The 22,768-nt window shown below is 47.9% G+C and overlaps 1 protein-coding gene across 8 annotated transcripts in view; it reads right to left on the minus strand.

Moving 5' to 3' along the window:
* The window catches only part of PUM1 (pumilio RNA binding family member 1), an 81,908-nt gene that overhangs the window by 53,834 nt on the left and 5,306 nt on the right, over nucleotides 1–22,768 (minus strand). For all 8 annotated transcript variants that reach the window (XM_027736746.2, XM_027736740.2, XM_027736745.2 and 5 more), the window contains exon 3: nucleotides 6,356–6,424. In XM_027736746.2, the coding sequence (XP_027592547.1) occupies nucleotides 6,356–6,424 (69 nt within the window). The remainder of the gene's footprint in view (nucleotides 1–6,355; nucleotides 6,425–22,768) is intronic.

Consider the following 22,768-nt stretch of genomic DNA (forward strand, 5'->3'; position numbering starts at 1 on the left):
CAAAGAGGAGTCATCAACCAGTGGATCTCTCCTGTGTATATTGGAGTGCTGAGAACTGACTGGGATCACCTTCAGTGCCCTGCCTGATACCAGCTCCCGTGGTAACTCCAGCAAATGTGCAAAGTTAAAGCTAAAATGTAAGGGTAAATCAGCTGGTTGCAGGTGGAGCAGCACTAACTGATCTCAGAGCTCCCAGCTGCCGTGGGAGCTGGTTTGAGACACAATCAGAAAAGCTGTGCTCACCATTGCCTTCTTACCTTAACCAAGCTCTGCCTGTTTCCAGAATCAATCAGTTTTTAGCAATGTGACTCCAGGATTTCTCCTTCCACCCCAAACACGGCGTGGGTTGCTGAGGATTCTCTCAGTTGAACGATAAAAGCAGGGAAGCCCCACATTCCCCTTTATGCAATCCAAAAATACCTCCAAATATAAGAACTCCCATCAGCAACACTCGTTTCCAAACACTCAGACTAACCTGTTCCTCCGTCTGCACCGTGGGGTTGGGGAAGGAGGTGAAAACCAAGGCAGAGCTCTCTAGTATTTATAAACATAAACACACATCAGGTGTCTCACCATTATTTTTTTTACGTTTCTGTCATTCCAATATTTATAAAAACGCAGCTTTTTTGCTCCTGCTGCTGCCACTCAGCAAAAATAACAACTTGCCTTCTCTCGTGCTGCTTCGAGGAATTCCCAACAGAAAGTGATTTGAATGAATTAAACTAAATTTTAACTGCAACTAAACATTTCTCATTTCCTCTGACAACATCTCACAGTGGAAAGCACAAACTGTGCTGCAGCCACATCAACAATCACGAAATCCCAGAATGGTTTGGGTTGGAAGGACCTTAAAGATCAGCCAGAGCCACCCCAGACAGGAAAGAATGAGCAGAATAGAGCATTTTCCAACCTTAATGACTCCATGATTTTCTTTCCAAGGATAAAGGAGATGGACTTTTTATGTGGGCCTGGAGTGACACAACAAGGGGGACTGGCTTCCCACTGCCAGAGGGCAGAGTTAGATGGGATATTGGGAAGAAATCCTTCCCTGGGAGGGTGGGCAGGCCCTGGCACAGGTTGCCCAGAGCAGCTGTGGCTGCCCCTGGATCCCTGGAAGTGTCCAAAGCCAGGCTGGACGGGGCTTGGAGCAACCTGGGCTAGTGGAAGGTGTCCCTGCCCATGGCAGGGGGTGGAGCAAGATGGGCTTGAAGGTCCCTTCCAACCCAAACCAGTCCAGGATTCTCTGAAACCTGCGGCAGCTCTGGGTCAGTCAGACACTGCCCTGGCTGGGGGTGACTTAAGGCTAATTCAGCACTTTACTGTTTCCCTACTATCCTCTACCTCGTTCTTAAGGAAGAAAATAATCCCCTTTCCAACAGAATCCTGCAGATCTGCATCCCAACACCCTCAGTTTTGCAGTGAATCACTGACAGGGTCAGCAAACACTAATTCTCACTATCTCATGATAGTCTGGGGACAGCTCTGTCCCCTCCAGTTTAATCTTTCCCCTCCAGAAGCATAAAGTGTCCAACTGGAAGTTCTGTACCATAAGCAGAAACAATTAGGATATAGACTGGATGAATTTACAGATATTGGGGAAAGCCAAAAGCCAGTATTAACAGATGGTAATGGGGGGTCTTTGTTCTGTCAAGTGCTGTTCCAACCAACACCAGAGGGTTACCAACAGCAATCATCTGCACTGAATTATGCAACAGGCTGCCAAGACAATGAATTTTTCCTCAGGGAAAGTTGTCAGTTGCAATGGAGTTAAAAAAAAAAGATATTTTAAGTGACTATCAGCCAGTTCTGCAGGTTGAAGATTTAAAAAGAACAAGCAGCGGTTTAGAACGAGCCTCGTTTATTCATTCCCTGGTTTTTATTAAAATTGACCCTATCTAGTATGAAAATAATCCCTCTAAGCCCTCTTACAGAGGACTTAAGAGTTAGGCCAATATTCAATTTAGCAGAGAGGGGAGGAGGGGATGACTTACACATCAACAAAAGCCATTCCTTAACCAGCAAGTGCACACAGATCCCACTGAGATGGGATTATGAATTAGACAAATTAAGAAAACTGATCCCCCTCAGATAAGGCAAATATGAAGATAAAAGAAGCCATCTGTGCAGCTGGAGAACTCGGTTTACCCCCAGCAACAGGTAGGAGAAGGCAGAGTGTGTATTCACACACCCCACCCTGATGTTATCGACCCCCAAAGTGCTGCCAGCTCAGAGCCAAGAAGGCAGGGTGAGCTCCCAGCAGGCAATGCCAGCCCTGCCCTGCTGTCCCACACAACAGGCAGCTTTCTGCCAGCTCAGGGAGCTCAACTGGCTCACTGAGAGCACCAGGAAAAGGCAGGATCATAGGACTGGGAATGTGTGACCATCCCAGTGTGCTCTGGCTCAGAGCACATCCTGACGTGCCAGTGGAGCTGCTGTGGCACCGTCACCAGCTCCAACCCATCTCCAAAGCTGCCGAGCTGGGGAAACTGGAGAACTGAACATAAACGTTATCCCAGCTGCCAATACTGCCCAGCCCAGCTGCCAGGGAATCATAGATTTATGAGAACACAGCACAGGCAGCATTAGCAGGGAAAGCAGAGACACAGGGGTTTAGTTTGGGGGTCTTTGTTTGGTTTGTGCTTGTTCTCTTTAAATGAGGTACAAGAATGTCCAGGCCCGGTGTCAAACACTCTCTGCAGGGGCTCATCCAACACTTCCCCAGGCACTAAGGGGACACAAACACGGTCAGAGAGTCACAGAGCAGCCTGAGCTGGAAAGGACCCACAAGGATCATCCAGTCCAACCCCTGACCCCGCCCAGGACACCCCAACAATCCCACCTTGGCCCTCAGAGCGTTGTCCAAACCCTCCTGCAGCTCTGGCAGCCTTGGGGCTGTGCCCACTGCCCTGGGGAGCCTGGGCAGTGCCCAACCAGCCTCTGGGGGAAGAACCTTTGCCTGAGATCCAACCTGAGCCTGCCCTGACACAGTTCCAGCCGTTCCCTGGCTGCTCTCCCTGCTCACAGCCCCTCCAGCCTCTGATGTTGCAGAGCTCTAACACAACAACCCCCAGGGACTGCAGCAATTCCACTGCCCACGGTCACACCCACCCCAGACCCCAGCACTCCCACCTGCAGGGGCAGCAGCACAGCAAGGATTAAATGCTTCTCAGATAAATACATCAGATTTCTTACCACATTTCAAGGGCAGGGCAAGATGCACTGCTATCCCTAACAGTCACACGTCGTCATTTTTGGTCCAGTTCATTCAATTTTGAAGTTAAACACCCACCAGTTGCCTCATGTCTCTCTGTCCCCATCCTCCTCCCATCCTCTGGATTAAGTTTCAGGCAGCAACTCGCCCAGCTGCTCTTTCACTCCAGACACAGACTTATCTCAGCACAACCTCCTCCAAACCCAGCCCGTTGCCCAAATGCCTGTAATGTGCTGAGGCCAAAGCCAAACTCCATCTCACAGCCTCTCTGTGTTGCCCACTATCCCAAAACCACCAATACCCACTGCTGCAAAGCCACAGATGAAAGGGATTTAAGCAAAGAACAGCAGACACGCAGCTCCCCATCCTGGGAGAGGAGGAGAACTCACACAGCTCGTGTTAAGCCTCAGAGAAGTGTCACAGAACAAAGGCACAAACAGCAGGGCCACATGTGCTGGGCTCCAGCAGCAAAACCCACAGGGAACTGCTCAGTGAAGCTCCAGGGTGAGCTCCTTCATCCCACTCAACAACCTGGACAAGGTGCTGAAAGGGGAAAGAACACAGCTCCCTCTTTAGAGGGCTGCTCTCAGCACCACTGACCACAGTCACCACCCACAGCCCAAAGCTTTGCCACTTCACAGTGGAGCAAAAGGGTTTCGGTGGCTTTTGTCAGTCTCACAATGGAAATTTTGGGGATTTGAGGCTGGGTGCAGTGGAGGGTGGGAGTCTGAAGATGGAAATGGCCAAGAAACAAGAGAGATGAAAGTTCTGAGGCTTTTTTTTTTAAATTATTCTTAATTTTCTCAGATAAGGATATCTGTTCATCTCCAAATATTATCTGCATTTTGACAGCAGGAGAGAGAAGAGATGGAACTGTTTGGCAGTGCCCCTTAAAAAACTGCTCTGATATCTTCAGAGCCACAAACTCCTGAAATCACCAAGAAGCAAGAAAACAAGAAGATAAAAGATACACTAAAAGCATAAACACTCTTTCCCTGATCTTCTTCCTCCAAGTTTTCCACTATCAACTCTGAGAACAAGATTACTGACACTTCCTGCAGGGAAGGCTCAGAATGTACAAGACAAAGAAATAGAAATAAAATTCTCTCTTCTCCTCATTTATTTAATTTTCCTTATTTATGTCACACTTTCTTCATGAGTTTCCTTCCCATTCCAGGAGCAGGAGGAAGGGAGGAAACCATCAGTGCCTTGCTAAGGTACCTAAACTGCACAAAATCAAGTGTGGAGCTGAAGAACACGGTCTTGGAAAGCCAATACTCAAATCCTGCGGGATCTCAGCTCACAGAGCTCCTGGAATCTTGGCCAGCTGGATCTACCTGGAAAACCTTCAGGGAGATACAGAGAAAATGCAATGGATGAAGGAGGGAAAGTATGAGACTGAGGGAGAAAAACCTCAAGAGAAACAAGAGGAGCGGTTTAGCTGCAAGAGAAGGGTGAAATGTCACCTTTCCTGGAAAATCGTGCTCATTGCAGGATGTGGAAAAGCCCGGTGACAAAAGGATGCCACGGCCAAAACTTTCCACATCACAGTTACAAGAAGAAGGGGAAAATAAAAGGTGAGTCAGCGCTGCAAGGCAAACCTCCAAAACACAACCCCAACCTCACTTCTCTCAGGGACACCTGAATAAACTGAGAGCTGGGAAAACTCAGCATTTTAGGAATTTCTTCGGGCATCACAGCTCCGTGACCTAATGCCATGACAAGCACAAAACAACTGCTGGACTCGCTCTGAACCTGCTCTCAGAGCGTGCACACTCCCTGTCTGAAAAGGAACCTCTTGCCCAAATGAGGTGCCAAAAAACAATCTTCAGGGAACATTCCCACCCCCGTCATTCCATTGGCAGGCTGCACATGGAGCCACGGCAGCTGCTTTGCAGCAGCTTTAGACAGATTTTTAATGTCATGTTTTCTCCTTTCTAAACCATTTTCACCTGCTCTCAGTCAACAGTCTCACTGTAGGTTAATCCAACCTGGAGAAACAAAGGTTCTCCTATCAAGTGATGTCAAATTAAAATCCAGCTCGTTATTATGATGAAGAGAAGGAGAGAAGGAAGGAGAGGAAGGAGGTCTTTGACCTGAGAGGGCACCTTCCTATGAATCCCATCACACCACAGTCCTCGTTTGCTGCTTTCTCCAAAACAGTAACTTCAGAGTTCTAAGGACTTTTACTTCTTTTTTTAAATGCGGCTCATAAACTTGGTAACAGAGACAGGATGGACTAAATGTGGATAAACAAACTGAACTTGAGAGGAACACACCAAGGAAGGCTCTCCAAAACAGACCTACATCGAGCTGACCTGCCACACATTAATAATCTCCTCCAAGACATGATTTTCTCCTCCGTGCTCTTCCACAGGAGCACTGACTGAAGGCAAAAGGAGCCAGGCAAGGAAGAAAAGCATTTACATCCAACTTCCAGGAACATAACACAGCCAACTACAGTAACAAGTTATTCTTTCAAGTCACCCTAAAAATAGGTAAATTCTCTTTTTCCAAAGAAACCCAAGGGGCATCTCCCCCAAACCTGCCACCTCCTCGCTGTGCTGGGAGATTAAAATACCTCTGCCTGGGTTTCTGGGGAGTTTGAACTGAGGGGCTCATTATCTGCCCCCTCCTGTAAGCTCCTGGCCTGGCTGAAGCCTTTATCACTCCTGCAGCCCTGGATTAGGTTGCTCAGCTACTTCAAACGTTAAACACAGCCCTGGGCTTTGTGACAGGAGCCAAAAAAAAGGTGGCCAGGAGTGGAACCAGGGCAGCAGACAATGCCAGGCAGCCAACCCCACAACACTATGGGGTCTGAGCTCACTGGGGCCCAAAATAAACCTGCTACAAGTATTGTAACACTTGTCACACGATATATTTCTGTTCTTTTACAACCACCACTCCACTGTTTGATGATCCAACAGGTGGAGGCTTAGCTGTTCCTCCTACTAAGACAGATTCCAGCCTGACAGGTTTTTAGTTTGTTAAACCACACACACACACACTCACACACTTCCCAGTCAGAAGGGAGAACTCTCGAGTTCAGAATCATTCCAGCAGCTCAAAAAACTGCTATTTCAATCCCTCCTTCCCCCAAAACACAGAGATTAAGTGGTTTTCTTCCCCATGCCTTTCACTTACCTCTCCCATGGCCCGTCCCTCCAGAGCAAGTGCTTGGAAATCATGATTCAGTTCATCCATGGAACGCACCTGTTTATAGATGGGGAAGGAAAAGACATGAAGAAATGCTTTTATTTGCTGGAGTTTTATGATAATCACAGTTTATGGCAATCTTTCTGATACAGACTGAAAGCTACATTCCCTATTACAGCATGTAACAAAGCTATGGAGCTCCACAGCAGGACTTACCTTTATGACTCCCAGAAGCTGCAACATTTATATACTTCTATTATTAAATATATATATATTATATACAGATTTATTTAAACATGTTACATTTACACTTGCACAAGGAAGGAACAACTAGCAATTACTTTTAAGACACACAAAATCCAACACAACTGCCTTTGCTTGTATTTCACAGTTGCTTGGTTTCAGGTGAGGGAGTCAAGGCATAAGTCAGGGAGTCAGAACCATTTCAGGTGGAAATCAAGTCAAACCTCCTGTATTAACCAGGCAAAATGACATTCAAGTTAAACTGATATGAAAGAGAAAAACATAATGGTGTGATTTCATGAAAATTGAGTCACTTAGAAAAGAAGAAGAAAAGCAGCAATTTAAAAATGTTGGTTAAGTAAGTTCATAAAACCACAATGTGCTGAGCTGGGAGGGACCCCCAAGGATCATCCAGTCCAACCCTCAGCCCTGCACAGGCCCAGCCCCAAGAGTCACCCCCTGTGCCCCAGAGGATCAGCCAAACCCTCCTGCAGCTCTGGCAGCCTTGGGGCTGTGCCCACTGCCCTGGGGAGCCTGGGCAGTGCCCAACCAGCCTCTGGGGGAAGAACCTTTGCCTGAGATCCACCCTGAGCCTGCCCTGACACAGCTCCAGCCGTTCCCTGGCTGCTGTCCCTGCTCCCCCAGAGCAGAGATGGTGCCTGGTATGGACTGGATATGTTGAAAATGCAAGAAACCACTTCTGATTTTTATTCCCCACAGATGCAGCCCCTGAACACGTGTGCAGAAGCAAATAAAAAAAATCCAACAACTATGGACTTGAGGACAAAGCACAGAAGTCAAACCACGTGCTGGGACCGAGAGGAGATCATGGCCCTCCCCAGGCACCACCCCTGTGTCCCAGCAGCCACCAACACTCAGGCAGCATTCCACACCTCCTACTCCAGGTTCACAGGAGCCCTGCAGCCCAAAGGTCTCTGCTGCACCTCTGTGCTGAGCAGGGCCTGCTTTATAAAACCCTCAGTTCTGAGTAATGCCCACACTGTGCTCCTGGCTCCTCACAGCATGCTGAGGGTTAACACACAGGGTTTAGTTGTGTCTCACTGAGGACGGAGCAGGTGATCCAAACACAGAGGGGAGGAGGTCAGGAATACTTGGTGGGTGATTTACAGGACCAAAAACACCCCAAAACTGCTCTAGATGCTCACACACCACCAGTGCCCAGTTACACCATGGCCACTGAGCTCAACCCTGCTTCTGATACTCAAGGCACCACTTCCAGCAGAGCCAAGTCAAGACTTTGAGGTGATTACATTTTACTTCAATCTTTAAACTCTATCTATCTCACCCAAGAATATCAGATGTAGGGAAAGGAGAACAGATAACCTCCAGAAATCCCCTCCAGCCTGAATTCTTCAACTATTCTGTGACCACACCACTTTGCAAAAGATTATTAATATATTATTAAATTACCTAATATATATTTACATAATTTGCAAATCCTCAGTGGTTGGTCACTCAGAATCTCAGTTTCAAAATAAGGTGTCCCCTCGTTACTGCACCTCAGCTCAAAGTGACGTTCAGTTACGCCCCCATCTCCCCACCTTGTGTGGTGACATTTGTCACACTGACCACGAGCACCAAGTGAGAACACGACTGCACCTTCCTGAACTGACAGCTCTGGGCAGCACCACGGACTGTGCCTCCCTGGCAGCTCCATCCCAGCTCTGCAGCACAGGCAGCTCTGCTGCTGATGCCACACAAATGTCAGTAAGACCAAATTCTTCCGTGAGGCACTTCAGGCTGAACTCATGGGAAGTGCTGCAGCCCCCGGACCTGCCACAGGAGCAGGCAAGGGACAAATTGTTGTTTTAGTGAGGCACCTGAGGGCTAGAGGAGCTGAGCAGAGACTGAGCAGGTGATGTGTGTCCCTCTGGCTGCTGGAGGGATGTCACAGCGATCCACGGGTGTGGCCACAATGGCACAACCCAGGGCTCTCAGTGCTGGGGGACAAACAGAGGCTGCTTGGGGCCCGTCCACCACCCTCCCCAAAAAATAACCTCCCAAGGCTTATGGGAACCTCGAAACAGAGCAGCTAGAGAGACAGAATCATTACACTCCCAACCTGAAGCAAAAGGGTATTAAGCAGTATTTGTATTTTGGTTTGGATATCATGGAATCAGCAGAGCGGTTTGGGTTGGAAGGACCTTAAAGCCCATCCAGTGCCACCCCCAGCCATGGGCAGGGACACCTCCCACTAGCCCAGGTTGCTCTGAGCCCTGTCCAACTTGGCCTTGGACACTTCCAGGGATGGGACAGCCACAGCTTCTCTGGGCAACCTGTGCCAGGGTCTCAAGGCCCTCACAGTCAAGAATTTCTTCCATATATCTAATTTAAACCCACTCTCTGGCAGTGGGAAGCCACTGCCTCTTGTCCAGTCACTACAGGCCCTTATCAATAGCCTCTCTCCCTCTTTCTTTTTGGCTCCCTTCAGGTACTGGAAGGTCACAATTTGGTCACCCTGAAGTTTCTCTTCTCCAGGCTGAACAATCCCAACTCTCTCACCTTTCCTCACAGCAGATCTGCTCCATCCCTCTGGATCAGCTTTGGTGCCTCTTCTGCTCTCACTCCAACAGGTCCACGTCACACAGTAGGAAGGGGCTGCCTCCACCACCTCCCCAAATATACTTTACCCCAGTCACCATGAAAAGCAGAAAAACAAAATAATATTGGCTTCTCTATCAGCCATCGGGGGGGGGTAATGGAAGAAATTATTCACTACAGGTATTTAAGTCACATCCCTAATCATCTCTCTTTATCCATAATTATCAGAATTGCTGAAAAGTGTTTTCTAAGTCGTGTCTTTGTGCCTGACTTCCAGCACTCTATGCTCAAACTGTCTATAATCACCAAATTGAGGCCCTTTCTCCCAGTTCTTTTATCTGCACTGACCATTGTGTCTATTTATTTGTAAGACAGACCGGTTTGTTATTCCATTTTCAAAGACTGTACCCAAAAGATCCTTTTCTCATTTCCCTTCTATAATATTCAATACCAACACCTCTTCACCTCGTTTTCTTGCACAGTACACAAATATCACAGGGCTTATCATGGAATCACAGAATCAGACAGGTTGGAAGGGACCTCTGAGATCATCGAGTCCAACCCTTGATCCAACCCCGCTGTGGTTCCCAGCCCATGGCACTGATGCCACATCCAGTCTCACCTTCAACACCTCCAGGGATGGAGAATCCACCCCCTCCCTGGGCAGCCCATTCCAATGGCTGATCAGCCTCTCTGGAAAGAATTTCTTCCTAATATCCAACCTAAACCTCCCCTGGCACAGCTTAAGACCCTCTTGTCCTACTGCTGGTTCCTGGAAGAAGAGTCCGACCCCCCCCCGGCTCCCCCCTCCTGTCAGGGAGTTGCAGAGTCAGGAGGTCTCCCCTGAGCCTCCTCCTCTCCAGGTTGAGCCCCCCCAGCTCCCTCAGCCTCTCCTCACAGCACTTGTGCTCCAGTCCCTTCCCCAGCCTCATTGCCCTTCCCTGCACCTGCTCCAGCCCCTCCATGGCCTTCCTTTTTCATTTCCCTTTAAAGAAGAACAAATACTGTCTGAAACAGCAGAACACAAAGCCAAAGCCACGACTTCCAGCACCTCAGTATTCCAAAACCAGGCAATCAAAGATATAGCTCATCTTCCAGCTCACTGGGATCTGTTCCTATTAAGGATCCCTGAGCTCTAAGGAGCTCAGACACGTAGAACAGAGTCAGGATGGTGTAAATAACAGAAACAAGGAGGTGCACAGAGAGAGAATTTCCTCCCAGGTGAGCACTAACAGCAATGAGATTTGATGACCATAAAATCTGGTTCAGCACTGAGCCAGGGATTTGAAAGAAATCCAGAAGACAACGCCAAGAGAAATTGGCTGCATGGGAAGAGATGCCCTGACATCTGGATACGACATGACAACCCGGCTCCTGGGAGGGAGAGGTGATCTCCACAAACTTCAGGAGCACACAAAGAGGTCAGATGTTCTCCCCACTGCTTCCCGAGTGATCCAACAAAAGCTGACTCCTCTCAGCCAGCAGCACCCCGAGGTTGCATCCCTGTTTCGGCCTCTTCCAGGCAGGCTGTGCCTCTGGAAAGGGAGATGCAAAGTGCACATCCCCACAGGAGCAGAGCTCTGGAGAGGACTCCTCCTTTCTGATCCCACACAACACCAGCCAGATCACTTTGGAACCACACTTCCCAAAAATAAGGCTCTGTAGGTATCTCAGGGGATTGTACACCAGCTTTATGGAGAACTTATATTCACCTACACGGACACGCAGCAAAACCAGCCAAGGCAAAAAATTCCACTCTTAACCCCCGGGGATTTTTTTTCTTCCTCCTTATACAGCTGATGTTTCCCCAGGAAGAAAAACAGATCAAATATCTACATTTATTAGGGGTAACATTGACTGAAGGGGGTATAAATATCTATTTCTATTAAGCCAACCAATTATGTTAAAGAGGGAAACCAAAGCAAACTAGAAGGTTGCTCCTGCCAGCCCCAGCTTTCCAGGTTCCCATTCCCTGCTCCCCATTTTAGAGGCTGCCTTTCCCCTTCCTTAGGCCAGGATCTATCTGGCCCCCAGCAGTTGTTCTCCCACCACCCTCATTCCCACTCCTGGCCAGGAGTGCACATCCCCCCAGGAGCAGAGCTCTGGAGAGGACTCCTCCTTTCTGATCATACACGACACCAGCCAGCTTGCTTTGGAACCATTCTTCCCAAAATTCAGGCCGTGCACATCAACATCACGCTGCTGAATGAGCTACAAACCATTCCATCACACCAGAACATCCTTCCCCTTCCCATCAAAGGCTGTGAATGCACTCGGGAATTATGTAAATCTCATTCAAGAAGAGCAATTTCCAGGCAGGCTGCTGGAGGAATGTGTGTCACTGTAACACGCTGCAGCTACAGCCACTCCACTGACTCAGAAATAATTCCCTGCACACCCCAAAGCGGATTCACCACCGGCCATGCCCAGGAACTGAAGCAAATCCACCAGATCCTGCACTTCAGCGAGGCTGAGGAGAATTCAGCCCCTCCAGAGGCCTCTTCACCAACCCTCACCTCCGCTCTGAAGAACGGGTGATAAAGCAAGAAAGACACAGCTGAACTCCTCAGTGCACGTCTCTCTGGGTCAGACCTCTGAATATTATTCTGTGTCTTGAATCCCAGGATCACTGAGGTTGGAAAAGCCCTCCCAGCCCATGGATCCCCCCTGTGCCCGATGCCCACCTTGTCCCCCAGCCCAGAGCACTGAGTGCCACGGCCAGGCCTGCCTGGGACACCTCCAGGGCTGGGCACTCCAAACCTCCCTGGGCAGCCCCTGCCAAGGCCTGACCACCCTTTCCAGGGAGAAATTCCTCCTGATGTCCAACCTGACCCTCCCCTGGCACAGCCTGAGGCCGTTCCCTCTCCTCCTGTCCCTTGTTCCCTGGCAGCAGAGCCCGACCCCCCCCGGCTCCCCCCTCCTGTCAGGGGGTTGCAGAGCCAGAAGGTCCCCCCTGAGCCTCCTTTTCTCCAGGCTGAGCCCCCCCAGCTCCCTCAGCTGCTCCTGCTGCTCCAGCCCCTTCCCTGGACACCTCCAGCCCCTCAATGTCTTCCTTGTCATGAAGGGCCCAGAACTGGACACAGGATTTGAGATGCCCCACACCAGTGCCCAGCACAGAGGGACAATCCCTGCCCTGGCCCTGCTGCCACATCAGTGCTGGCACAGCCCAGGTGCCCTTGGCCTCTTGCCCTCCTGGGCACAGCCTGGCTCGTGTCCAGCCACTGTCACCAGCACCCCCAGGGCCTCTTCCACCTTTCCAGCTGCTCTGCCCCCAGCCTGGAGCTGCAGGGGGTTGTTGTGACCCAAGGACAGGACCCAACACTCGGCCTTGTTGAGCCCAATGAACCCCTCGGCCTCACACACACACTGGGGCTCCAGAGGCCTTTTCCAATTCCCAGAGCAGACACTCAGTGCCTATTTCAGGAGGATGGAACACAATGTTTTCAGCTCTCACCTACTGCAGATCCTAATAACCCAAACTCATTTCTCCCCGGGTCAGTGGTCACTTCAAACCTCCACCTCTCAGGCAGCAAGAGTCTCTCAGCAGCTCTGAATCAAACATTCGTTGTGAGGATTTTTTCATCCCCATGGATTTCCCAGCCCCTCAAGCAGCACACAGCCAGTTTTTGCCAGGTAGCCACCTTACACAGGACAATTGCAGTTTATTTATTTTTAAATAAGATTAGAGGGCCTCACCACCACAAAACTCAATGACAGCAACTCAGAAGCAAATGCTTTTTGTGGTTCCAAAGCCACCCAGACACTAGTCCTCATCCATCTGGAGCACTTTGGAATTCACAGAGCTACACCAGACACAGGGAATGCACAATTCCAGCAGCTAAAGATGTTCTCTGTGCTGGTCCCTGTGGTGCTGAGCCTGCTGCTCACCTATCACACAAACCCAGGGCAAGACACTTTTCCCTGCGTGAAGCACACTCTGTCATGGATTTAAGTTTTGGAAGTCGCCTCATATAGAAGAGCAAAGACTCAGGTGATCATCGTGGGCATCACCAAAGAGCCAAAGGTCTGGTTCACCCACAGAGGGGGAGAGTGGAGGGATCAACTGACAGACAGGAGTCAGGACCAAATCCCTCCCGATACACCTCCAACACATCACCCCAAACACAGCGTGGTGTCCCTGCAGCACAGCAAAGGATATGCAGGGAAGGGGCCAAGGAGATGTCCCAAGGGCTGGAGCCAGGCTGGGAGAGCTGGGGGGGTTCCCCTGGAGAAGAGAAGGCTCCAGGGAGAGCTGAGAGCCCCTTGCAGGGTCTAAAGGGGCTCCAGGAGAGCTGGAGAGGGACTGGGGACAAGGGGTGGAGGGACAGGACACAGGGAATGGCTTCCCACTGCCAGAGGGAAAGGTTAGATGGGATATCAGGGACAGATTCTTTCCTGTGAGAACTGCAAATCCCACTATTTCCTCTCTGTGTTCAGGGTGGCAGCTGGAAAAGCTGTGCCACATGTCCCATGGTTAGAAAATAGTCATGCCTTCCCCTGCATCCCAGAAGGATTCCAGCACAGGAAGGACATCAACCTATTGGAGCAAATCCAGAAGAGGCTACTAAGATGATCAGAGGGATGGAGCAGCTCTCCTGGGAGGAAAGGCTGGGAGAGTTGGGATTGTTCAGCCTGGAGAAGAAAAAGGCTTCTGGGCGACCAAATCTGGCCTTCCAGTACCTGAAGGGAGCTGACAAGAAAGATGGAGAGAGACTATTTCCAAGGGCCTGGAGGGACAAGACACAGGGAATGGCTTCCCACTGCCAGAGGGCAGGGATAGATGGGATATTGGGAAGGAATTCTTCCCTGTGAGGGTATTGAGGCCCTGGCACAGGCTGCCCAGAGAAGCTGTGGCTGCCCCTGGATCCCTGGAAGTGTCCAAGGCCAGGTTGGAGCAACCTGGGACAGTGGAAGGTGTCCCTGCCTGTGGCAGGGGTGGAACTGGATGAGCTTCAAGGTCTCTTCCCACCCAAACCAGCCTGTGATTCCATGATTCCCAGAAACCTGCAGCACCAAACCCAAGCACCCAAGAGGAGCCCGGGCAGGGCTGGTGCTGCAAAGCCCAGTTAATTTTAACCCAGCAAACAAGCAGGCCCACGGGGCTAAATGGCACTTGTCAAAAGGAATTCTGCAGTCAGTTAAATTAACAGCAGCCGGGGCCCCAAACTGTCCTTCCGATTACTAAACAGGGATGTGAAGGACCTCACAAATTAGCAGGAGAGCAACAGTAAATTTACCTTGGGATTTCCAGCACCGTCTTTTTTATTCTAGAATAATCCAAGTGGGTTTTTTTTCCCCCTCCCAACCAGCAAAGCAGCTGAATTGTAATTTTAAGTAAATATTAATGTCAACAATCAGTGGTAATACTGCCCCTTATATTAAGCAAATATGGTTGCTAATATGACCTTTACATATAAATTCCAAGTGCAAGACTGTATCCCATTTCATGGGCTGCAGGTATCTCAGGGGATTGTACAGCAGCTTCATATATTAAGGAATCCTCATTTATGGAGAATTTATATTCACCTACACAGACACGCAGCAAAACCAGCCAAGGCAAAAAATTCCACTCTTAACCCCCGAGGATTTTTTTTCTTCCTCCTTATACAGCTGATGTTTCCCCAGGAAGAAAAACTCAAGTGGAATTAAACAAAGAAATACAACAATCAGACACACAGGAGGAAAAAAAATAATCAAAAACTAACTAGAAAGTCCTTTGGAGAAAAAGAAGCTAAAAAATAACCAGCTGAGAAATATCCTAGTGATGATCTAAAGCAAAATTGTCTCTAAAAGTGCACCATGAAGGTTCATGATTTTTTATTTTAATTTTTGAAGCTGGACATTAAACAGATCAGATATCTGCATTTGTTAGGGGTAACAGTGACTGAAGAGGGTTTAAATATCTATTTCTATTAAGCCAATGATGTTAAAGAGGGAAACCAAAGCAAACTAGAAGGTTGCTCCTGCCAGCCCCAGCTTTCCAGGTTCCCACTTCCCACTCCCCATTTTAAAGGCTGCCTTTCCCCTTTCCCAGCACTTCCTTAGGATCTATCCTGTCCCCAGCACTTGTTCTCCCACCACCCCTCTCCCCCAATTCCCTTTCTGCCCAGGAGGCATCTGCTCCCACCGAGGCAGGATGGGCCCTGCAAAGCCAGGGATTTCTGAAGCTGGAACATGTAAATGGCTGATTTCAATATTTCTTTGATCTGCAGTAAATTACAGGGCCCAGTGCTGCCCTCAGTCCTGCCAGCCAAGCAAACCAGCTCCAGGGGATCCCAGAGATTCCTCCCTAGGGAATTCTGGGCGAAGCACCTTGAACTTATCCACCAGCCCAGCAAACAAAAGCACAGCCAGGGCCAGGTGCTGGGACCACAAAGCCACGGGAAGGGCTCACTCCTGAGCCTCTGCTGCTCCTGGGCAGCCTGGATGGGGGATGTTTGACAATGCTGGGGGGCTCCTGGCAGGCACCACCACCAGGCTTTGCCTTAAAGTTGTGGCAAGGGAGCCTGGAGGGATCCTCCAAGGATTTCAGCTCTGCACAAGCTCGGTGGGCCCACCCTGCTGAGGGGCCACTTGTTTTGCTTTTCTCTTCTGCAGAATAATGTGGGAAACCATGTTACACTTACACTCTCAGGACAGACAAACGTTATGACTTCCCAGCTCCTACACCAGAATCCCAGAACTGTTTGAGTTGGAAGAGACTTTAAAGCTCATCCAGTTCCACCTCCTCCCATGGGCAGGGACACCTTCCACTGGACCAGGTTGCTCCAAACCCTGTCCAACCTGGCCTCGAAGATGAGCAGCATTTTGTTTCCCTGAGAAGAGATGAGAGATTCCAAGTTCTCCCTGTTTGCACAGGTACATTCCAGGTACAACTTCAAAAGTGTGATTATTACTTGAATGTTTATTTATAACTCATGTGCAATCTCTAAGTGTGAAAAGGCTGACGTCATGTAACATTCCCATCCTTCAGGCCTCCCCATTTTAAGTCTTTCCCAATTTGCCCATAAAAAATAATCCAAAAAAGCACAACCAAACATTATTTTTAGTAAGATATTCCTTAAAAAAATTCAGCATTACTGTAACACCAGAATTGAGGCAGTGAGAACAAAAATCATCCATTAGAATGGAGAGTAGAAAACAAACAAACAAAAAAATACAGCTGGTTGAGGAGCCTAAATGCTTTGTAGCACTGGATTTATACACTCACAAATTGTTAAAGCTTTTTAAATCAACTAAAGGTTTACAAATTTCGGATGGAAACAAATGCCTCCTCCTCAGCTGGGGGAGGCTGCCTGAGCTGGTCTTGTTTGAATAGCTCACACAGCAGGTTATTTAGAAAATATCAGCTCTCAGTGCATTCATACACCCATTTATAGGATACAGGAGAGGGGGAATGTATTTCCCAGCTGACAGTAAGAAAAGCATCACACACTCCAACACCAGGTTTGCCACGAACAACCAGACCCAGGGTTCAAATATGTTGTTCCACCAACTGATTACAGCCCTATTTTTAGCCCTCTCCTACAACAATAGTGGGTAAAGAAAGAATGTGAAGTCACAAGTATTAGACAGGATTAGGTGGTTTAACTACTATTTTTGTAGTAAAGGATCCATCGTTAGAATTGCTACTACCATTAGCACTGGAAGCAAAAAGCTATTGAAATGGCAGATTGGCTAATGCTGTACCTGGCACTGGGCCAAGATGATTAATGATTCAGGGGACAGAAATAACTGCAAGAAAAGCAGCCTTTCAGAGGGGCTCTCCTTCGTTAGCTAATTATGTTTTGCCTCAGATTTTATTCACCCAGGGAAGAGCTTCATTAACGTGGAATTTAGGTTACCCTGTGATGGCTCAGCACATATTGTTGGGGTGCAAAATTAAAAAATATTAAGTGACAGATGAAATAGTCTTAATGTTGCCCCTCTGGAGCTGGCAATGCCTTGGGAAAACTGTGCTCAGCATCCCAGGTGTGTGTCTGGATCAGTGGTGCTGTGCAAGCACTCAGGGCTACACTAAGACTGGGTTTATGTCCACCCAGCAGGGCTTTTCCTTTCACTCCCACTCCCACTCTGACCCTCCAAGGTTTAAATTCAGAGGGAAAAAGGTATAAAGAAGGGACACAGCACTGCCTAATTGCAGTGCCAAGCTCTGCCAGGAGCAGATGTGAGTGGCCCTGTGCCACACCAACTGCTGGCAGCGAGGCTTTAGGAACAGGCAAGTTTCACCCCACAAAGTCTGAAGCAAAACTTCTGCACAGGGCAAATCACACATCCAGATGTTCCCAATAAAAACAACTGCCCTGGAATAGAAGTTATCCTTAGCAGAGGCAGGAGTAACAGGAGAGCTGGGAGCAGATCACTCACATCACATGGCACTGCACAAAGGCAAGTTTGTTCACGGCAAGATCAGAGAAAACAGCCTAAAATTGTCTCAGACACACCTAAGAGCAAGTTTTTAGAGCCAGGCAACAGCAGAGTCACTGCTCTGGAACAGCTCAGGGACAGGGACATTCCCGAGCAGCAGGAATGACTCGTGGCAGTTTGTGAGGATGGATTGGGTGGGTCAGATCTTACCGAAAGGTTACAAAAATGAATCACAACCTGCCCTGCAGATGGACAGAGAGGTCACAGCAACTCAGCAAACCACAGACTACACTAAGGGGAAAGTTGGGGAGAGGGAGGAAGAAAACAAGCAGGACAAGTTCTCTAATAAACCTCCACTCAAAGCACGCTTGGGCACAAAATATCAACTGAAATACTTGAAGGCTTCTTGAAATTTGTAAATTCAGTAGTGTGAAAGTGTCTTTGCTCTTCCTGAGCAGACTACAATGGTGATAGACCACGGGAGAAATCCCAGTGCCAGCACACCAGGGCACTTGGGCAATCCCAACTAGAACCAGTATCCTGCCACTGCCTGTCAGGGACAGTAAAACCTGTGGATCTGGAGCAATATTAGATTCCTGAAGTAACTTTCTGGACATTTAGGGTGCTTTCTCTCCCCTGTACATCAGGGGGATTTTACAACACACAACCTTAAATGTCCAGCTAAGCCAATCTACTTGTGCTCCTTCTACCTCGGGAAGAATGTTCAAAAGGCAATATAAAGCAGAAAACTAAATTAAATGTTCCAATTCCCCTCCCAAGATACCCCTTTACTACAGAGAAATCTCTGTGAAACAAATCAGCCAAACCAGACATTTCATTTCAGCAAGGAATTATGTTCTAAATTACCTGGGTATTGAGTTAGTATCGGCTTCAGGGTCAGCAGAAGGAAAGCCCTGACCAGTTCACTGGGATACAAGGAAGTTTCCCAGGAAAATTCAACAGATTTAACCAAACATGCATCAGAAATGAAACATTTCACCAGAAGCCATCTTCGAGAGCAGAGCCACACGTGCTGTCACACGGTGTATGTGACAAGGGACTCACTCCATGGCTTCAACTCCAGCTCAGACAACAAACCCAATTATTCAGAGCACAGCAGCCCTCAAATGCTCTTTCCACAGATCAGAAATCATGGAATGGTTTGGGTTGGAAGGGAAATTAAAAGATCATCCCTTTCCACCCCCTGCCATGGGCAGGGACACCTTCCACTAACCCAGGTTGCTCCAAGCCCTGTCCAACCTGGCCTTGGACACTTCCAGGGATGGGGTGAAACCTCTGTCCTCAAGTGTTCACTGTCACTTTAACAGGATTTCCCTTTGGAAGAATGAACACCAGGGCTTCCAGGACCTTTTTAGAGGACCTTGCCACAACTTTAAGGCAAACCCTGGTCATGGTGCCTGCCAAGAGACACCCAACATTGTCAAACATCCCCAAATGCAGATGCTCTCAGAGCAGAGAGCAGCATTTTGAATAGCTGTGCTCCAGAGGGAAGCTGCCAGGAGAATCACCTTCTGTCGCCACTTGAATTCAAGCTCCCAGTGAAGAACTTGCACGGTCATATTGCCAAAAGGCAAAAAACTGAGCATAAACCCCAGTCCCAGCCCTGTTGCTCTCACTATTCTTCACCAACTACATGTGAAAAATTCCCCACATTCAACAAGGCGATCCCTGCAGAGTTCCATTGTCTCCAGTTATTAATTAAACATGCTCTCAGAGAAAGCAAATGCCTAAAATCATTTGCTTCCACTGAGCAACTCCCACACTACCCGAACTGCAATCCAGACAGTCTAAGTATATCCATTCACTGCAATTCCAGAGGGACCACCACCACAGGAACTCTGCCTTCACTCCAGTTCAAGAACACACAAGCCACAGGAGACCCCATCCACGAAAGCCCAGCCAATTTTCCTAAAAAACCTGCTCAGTGTTGATAACTTGGCCCAGCTGAATATCTCAACTGTGGTTTTGTTCCCCCCAGGAGCTGTTTGGGGTCGTAGGATCTGTGCAACCTTTCATGGCCAAGACAAACCCAACCCAGGCCATTACTCATCTGGAGCCATCCTGTGCCTCTACCTACGTGATGTTCTGATCTCTATCCGTGGTTTTTCCTGGATAAAGAGCATAAAAACACCCCAGAGCAGCCAGGGTAACTGTCTGCCCTACAGCAATCAGGCACTGTCAGTGAATGACACACTCAACCTCTTCATTTTAATATTAAAATTACTGCTGGACCCTGACACTCAACCTCATCCTGCTGCTTTTTGGGATAAAAAGAGAAGGGTACATTTAGCAGTCAGGATCTGGCTGGTGGAAGTGGCTTCCATGTAAAATGTGGTGATTGAGGATTTGGAGCTGCAGACAGCTGGGATGTGGCTTAGGAGCTCTGAGAATCCAGGTTAGGAAAAAAAAAAAAGGCTGATTCCACCATCATTTCAGTGTCTGAAGGGACAAAGAGGAATTCATAATATTTTCTATTTGGCTATATCTAGTTTATAATATTTACTATTTATGATATTTGCTATTTATTTGGAGTTTATAATATTTGCTGGGGCTGGTGAACCTTTGATACCTAAATGTGTAAAATGACAGGAGCATCTTTAACTGCTTAATTTTATATAAAAACTTGGCCCTGCACACCTTATGGAAAAGAGGAAAACGCAACAGGAAATGAAAATTTCTAGGTAAAACACAAAAAGAACCAGCATTTTCCTAACGAGAGGACACCACCTACTTTCTTGGGAGGAGATAAACTTCTCCTGAAGTTCATCCCTGCTAAAGCCACTCATGGCTCAGTTCCACGGGATGAGAAGTGACCAGGAAGAACAGCTGGCACAACAAAAACATGAAAAACAAGGATAACGTGGCTGAGTCCTGACTCACAGCACTCCTGGGGTTTAGGAACCCCATGAAAAGCTATCATTTGGGAAAACTCACTGGAGCATTATCACCAACAGACAGAGATGGCTGTCTGCATGTGCAACAAAGGAGAAACTGGGATTCAACAATTCAAATCCCTCTACCTTTAATTACCACCTCCCAAGCTCCAGGCAGACATTAACCCATATTAGCCTCTAATTATTTTTTTCTGACTTCCCATTATCTTTTAGCTACTGAGTTTCCTAACCAGTCTTCCAGGCTGGGCCCTCGCTGCACTATCTTTGAAAGTCTAAAATAAAAAGTACAGGAATAGAAGTGTATCCATAAGAAACTGAGACTCAGCAGAGCCATCCATAATGATTCACCTCCTCCCTCCCTGCATGTCCCAGCACTTCCTTCCACTTCTGTTCTTACAGGACAAATTCAATTCTACCCCAGCTAAGCCCAAACTGAATTAAATCACTTTGCATGCATAAGATCAGCCCTTGCTCCAAGGAATTATTAATTTAAGAAGCAGATGTAGAGGTGGCCAAAAAGTCAAAAAGTATGGCAGTATTAAGATTACATATATCCTACATTTGAGTAAAACCCCAAGGCAGCCAGGGAACCATGGAAAGAGAGGCACCAGGAAGGGATGGAGCAACAAGCCCAGCTAAAAGTGCCCAGCAGTCACTGGAGCACACGGTATCACATCAGGACAGGCTTAGTGCCCCACCTCAGAGCTCACTCTGGAGACATTAAACCCAAGGACTGGTTCAGAGATGAACACTGAATGCAAACCACCAGGACCATGTGATAAACACCAAAAAGCACCAGGAAGCAGGAGAGATAAAGCCCCATTAAATCTGTTGGGGGGGGTATTTCCTGAGCTCAGCTCACGGAACACCCTGGAGGAAACACTGAAAGCATCCCCCAGAACCTTGTGAGCTCCCTCCTGCAGGTGTGTTCTGCCCATACAACCTTCTCACAAGTGTTCTGCCTCCAAAAAGTACATGCACTGCATTTTAGAAGTTCATTTAAACTAGATAAGCTAATGAGTTTCCTTTCACTAAGTGATGTATTTATAACTATCATTTCATTCAGGAAGTTACTGAAGAAAAACCAAGCTGAGCAACAAAACACTGACAACACATCTACAGGCAGGATTCTTCTGTTTGAGTCTGTTTAAGTCTTTTCATTATTAAACAAATACAAGTTCAAATACCAGCAGAGCTTTTAATGAGTGCAAGCTTGGAGTGTCCCGCCCTCACCCCCCTTATCTCCAGTGAGTTTTGCTGTCTTTGCTTTCAGGGATTTTCAGGGAAAGGAAGATGAAAGCGTGAGCTGGAGGAAAAGAGGATTGAGAATTATGACATCATTTTCATTCATGAAGTCACCTTTCCCCAAAATGCCCAAACAAGAGCAGTCCCTGCCCAGGCATCCTCACCCCAGACTGCAGGACAGCTTCGATTTGAAAGACCTACAAGTTCCAGCCCTGCAGCAAGAAATTGTTGCTTATTGTTTCTTACACAACTTAAGGCACGTTAAGATCTCTTGCACTGATGTCTCTTGAAACCAGTTTTACATGGAGTGACTGAAAACTTGGATAGTAAACAAAAATTACATGTTTCAATGGAGTAATTTCCTTGGAAGTGATATCCAAAGTACTATGTTTCCACATAAAGGAACAACAATATTTTTCTAGCTGCTTCGTTCCTATTGTAGTATTTTATGTGATTTTTTTTTCTTCCAGAACAAATTAACAGGGCACTTGGGTTTATTTCTTTGCTGATGTACACAGTGACTTCAGTGAGGTTGCAAAATTCCCTGCAATGTTTACTTTTCAATGGTCTGGTTGGTAACACATCCCCCGGGGAGGCACAGCAGAGGAGCAAGGGCTTGGCCGCTTTGATTTGAAAAACAAGGGGCAGGAGATGTTCATAAAGGTTGCAAAAGCTCTGTCTGCTGCCCTGGCAATATTTGTGGGGATCATTCTTTTTTAAAATGTGCTTACACTCGGGTTCTGCTGCCTCTCAGAGAGGAAGCACATCCCTGTCTTTGATGAGTGAGTTACAGGTCACAGACAGCAAGAGGAGTGAGTCATACACTCATTTAACTCCAGCTCAACTCACAATGCAAGCACTGAAAGGACTTCTAGTAAACACTACTACAGACACATCTTGGCCCACCACCCTTTAAGTGGCTCTGAGAACTCGCTGCATTTGTAAAACCACTGTTTTGTGACATTCTTGAAGCTGTTCTCTTCCCAGCTCAGCTGAGCACACCATCAGCACCTTCCCCTCCCAATTACAACCAGAAAACCCCAAAGCAAAGGAACCCAGGAAAACACAT

Source organism: Pipra filicauda, unplaced genomic scaffold (assembly GCF_003945595.2).
Source record: "Pipra filicauda isolate LSUMZ 115617 unplaced genomic scaffold, ASM394559v2 scaffold664_size391380_pilon, whole genome shotgun sequence".
NCBI classification, from domain to species: Eukaryota; Metazoa; Chordata; class Aves; order Passeriformes; family Pipridae; genus Pipra; species Pipra filicauda.